Genomic DNA, 4,316 nt, shown 5'->3' on the forward strand with positions numbered 1-4,316 from the left:
TTTAATTAAGCGGTCGAAAGTTCATGGCATATTACTAAAATAACGAACTATTTCAACAAGGCAATTGAGAACCCGCGACGCAAGGTACAAAATTCTAGTTAAATACAAATGTCTAAACTTTAATCGATCCAGACTTTCAAGAGAAGCAAATTCCCATCTCCTGACAAATTAATGATACCTAAATACTTTTACTAAACTGTACATGTACGCGCGGAAAGCTAAATTAAAACATACATCATATATTGATCGATCGTTTGGGAAGTATGTGTTTCAGATTGATCCGTTTACTTTTGCATGAAGAAAGTGACGACGAGGGGTATAAGTGTCATTACACACCAAGACTTTGGTCAATTGGTATATAACAATTAACAATATAGAAATGTATAAAAAGGGGGCTTGTCTTTTAGGACAAGTACTTAAGAGGAAAGAGCCCCCCCTTCCTCAAACCTCAAAATCAAAGCAACCTGTCAAAAACTTCTCATTGCCCTTCATTTTCTAACAAGCCAAGTAAAGAATTCCCACTGCTAAAACCACATATCAAATATACATTCATACATATATACATATACGGATATATACCCTCACAACCCCACCATCATCTTCCTCCTTCCTCCCTTATATCTCTCTCTAAATCTTCCTTTCTCTTTTTAAAACTACATATATGGAACTTTCTCTTGGAAGATCATTCATTGTGCAATGTTTTCTTGGAATCATTTTATCTCTATCAGGTTTACTTCTTTTATTTAATTTTCATTAAATTGATAAGTTTTCGATAAAATAAATTAAAAACATGAATGTCATGTTTGTAACAGCTCAAGCCACCGTATCAGATATTGTCCGCTTTGACCTCTGCCTCACGGTTTTTTTGATATGTTGTTATATATACAGGATTTGGAATTGTTGAATCACTAGGAATAAACTACGGTCAAGTAGGCAACAATTTGCCACCACCAGATAAAGTTGTAGAGCTATTGAAGTCATTAAGAGTCACAAAAACCCGAATCTACGATACAAATCCTGAAATCTTGAACGCATTTTCGGGTTCAGGGGTTGAACTAATCGTGACAGTGGAAAACGAAATGTTAGCCACATTGATGGATCCTCAACAAGCATTACAATGGGTAAATTCACGTATAAAACCTTACGTTCCCGCGACCAGAATAACAGGGATCGCGGTTGGGAACGAGGTTTTTACTGGGGACGATATGTCCCTAGTTGACAACCTCGTTCCAGCTATGATTAGCATCCAAAAAGCCTTGGCTACTTTAGGTTTACAACAATATAATATTCAAGTTTCCACACCTTCTTCCTTAGCAGTTCTTGCTAATTCATATCCTCCATCCGAAGGGACGTTTACGCCGGAACTTACAACAATAATGACACAACTTTTACAGTTTCTTTCGGCTACGAAATCACCATTTTGGATCAATGCATACCCTTATTTTGCTTACAAAGATAGTCCTAGTAAAATATCAATAGACTATGCACTTTTCAACCCGAATTCAGGAATGATAGATCCTCATACTAATATGCATTATGACAACATGTTATATGCTCAAGTTGACGCGGTTATATTCGCGATGGCTCGGTTAGGTTTTGGTGGGATCGAGGTTCGAGTCTCCGAAACGGGTTGGCCATCTAAAGGTGATCCTGATGAAGTTGGTGCAACCTTTCAAAATGCAGCCATTTATAACCGGAATTTGTTGAAAAGGCAATTAAGTGGAGAAGGGACTCCTTTGAGGCCTAAAATGAGGCTAGAGATTTATTTGTTTGCTTTGTTTAATGAGGATATGAAGCCCGGCCCGACTTCAGAGAGGAACTACGGGTTGTATCAACCCGATATGACCATGGCTTACAATGTCGGGTTGTCGACTTTATTGACAAGCACCCCGTCGTCAGCATCCACCACGACATCGACATCTCCTTCCTCCATCTCCCTTACTTCCATGGCTAACAAGGTACGTACATAATTACTAATTAGATTTCTTTATATATGTTAATTAACTATAACATTTTAATTAACTTTCTTTAATTATTAATATGTGTAGTCCTTAATTTCATAATCTATGTATCAAATATTATCATCTTTATATAATAAAGTTACGTACGCATAGTAAATTTGTTTATTATGCAAATAATATGCAAAGGTGGTGTACCTCCTACATTGAATTAGTTTTTATTTATTTTTTTTTGAGTATAAGAAAATAAAACTTGTGTATATTCCTAACATGATTAGTGGCAATTAATTAAAAGGATACGAGTATATAATTACTTTAAGTTATTATCGTATATTCTTTTGTGTCATAGTATTAATTTCCATCATTATGATCAGATTATATTGTTGACATCTTTGAAAACAAAACCTTTATTTTCTTTCATGGTGTCAATTATGTTAGTATCTTCAAGTAGAAAATGTTGCTTACATAGTTTTATTTTTATATTTCTGAAGTCATAAGAAATCATTCCCTACTAATTAATTATTATAATTATAAAAACGTATGTATGTAGTAATTAAAAGATGGTGGACACAATTATGAAAAAGATAGTGGCCGGATTCAACCGTGCAAGTGTACAAATTACGAAACTGAAAATGTTTGCAAAATATTTCAATTATACATTTTAAGATAGTTAATTCATTTAAATATTTAAAAGTATAAAGAACATATACAACTTTGCAAATTGACATACTACTTTATACGTTGTAAAGTAATAATAATAGACATTAGTAACTAATTAGTCGATCAATAATTATTGATTTTTTTATAAAAAAATTGTAACAAATATATAGGTGCAAAGAAAGCAAAAGATCATAAGACTAAATTTAAGGTAAATTATAATGTACAGTAATGTCTAGGTAATTAGCTAGTTGGCCATATGGGAAATGTATAACAAAAGTATATACCTTTTAGGTTTTCCTAAATAAAAATTAAATCTATCTATAATTTTTAAGTGCGTTACGTTCATAATCATTTTTATCAGGATCCATAATATTAACGCACTTCAATCTGACATTTTCAAAAAAATATGCCATTCTCAGGAATTAAAGTATATTAATTAATTCACAACTTGTACATATATATATATATATATATATATTTATATATATATATACTAGAAAATACATCGTATTTGTATTTTAATAAAGCTATATACTTTGTGCTTTTCTTGGTGCTATATCGAATCCGATATGTATGTGAGCGCATATGTAGTGCATCTACTATATCTGTATACATATAAACATTCCAAATTTATATATAATAAAATAAATATTAATAGCAATACGTCATTTTTTTCCTTGTTAATATTTTATATTATCGACATTTGTCTTCGTTATATGATTAAATAAATATTCTTGATAAATCTGATACGTCATCTTTATATAATATTGTCAATTTGTTCAACAGGTAGAAAGAATGGATCATCAACAACACCTAGTGTGTTGGATTTCTGTTTGCTTGGTGGCAATGGCCATTGGGACAATGCCATTTTAGGAAAGTTCAAAAGTCTCTTATTATGTACATACACTAGCTAAACGCTCGCTCGTTGGCCTTTTAAGCTCAAGATATCGATCATCCGCGTCGTTGATACGTGCCAAAAGCGCGCTAGCCTCTGTTGATCTACAAGACGGTCTCAATTCATTTGCGTACAAACTAATTATTTTTCGTGACAAGCAGGGATCAATGTCGCAGGAAAACTAATTAATTGGTAGTTGAGAAATTGTTACCAAATTCTTTAGTCAAAAAAGGGACATTATATTATTAGTATGATATATGATTAATTAATTAATATTGTATGTATATGTATTGATGTAGTTTTTTCTATATCCTAATCTATTCAATGAGAAAAGTATTAGCAAGATATTGAGAAGGCTAGGTTCTTATTAATTTGTGATTGGATATACAAAGAAAGACTTTACTTTGGACGTGGAATCCATGACTGTTTGCATATAAAAATTAGTTAATATATTTAGCATAAAGTTTCCCGGCGATGAAAAGATTTTTACACACGTACATTTTGTCTTATCTGGTTTACAGATTAAGTAATTAAGATAAGGTGTGTGAGTATATATATGTTCTGTATATATAGCTATTATGTACATATATATCTACCGTCCGCCTTTTTATACTTTAACTTCCGAATTAGAAACTGTACATATATAATAGCTAGCCATAAAGGCTATGATTAGCACAATTCCTAGCTTGTTAAGGTTAAATTAGAGGATTATATATAATGGCCGGATAGATACAAAATAAATGAGATCAATATAAAAGATGGTATTAAAAAATAGGAGATGAGAAAACAGATATGAGGATTGG

The 4,316-nt window shown here is 31.9% G+C and overlaps 1 protein-coding gene across 1 annotated transcript; it reads left to right on the forward strand.

Annotated features, from left to right (window-relative positions):
* Positions 1-652: 652 nt before the first annotated feature.
* On the forward strand, positions 653-3,872 carry LOC122598382 (glucan endo-1,3-beta-glucosidase 11). The gene is made up of 3 exons (XM_043770975.1): positions 653-728; positions 889-1,958; positions 3,405-3,872. Exons 1-3 carry the CDS (start codon positions 662-664, stop codon positions 3,489-3,491), a joined length of 1,224 nt encoding a protein of 407 aa, XP_043626910.1. The 5' UTR covers positions 653-661; the 3' UTR covers positions 3,492-3,872.
* The last annotated feature ends 444 nt before the right edge of the window (positions 3,873-4,316 follow it).

Source organism: Erigeron canadensis, chromosome 4 (assembly GCF_010389155.1).
Source record: "Erigeron canadensis isolate Cc75 chromosome 4, C_canadensis_v1, whole genome shotgun sequence".
Taxonomy (NCBI): domain Eukaryota; kingdom Viridiplantae; phylum Streptophyta; class Magnoliopsida; order Asterales; family Asteraceae; genus Erigeron; species Erigeron canadensis.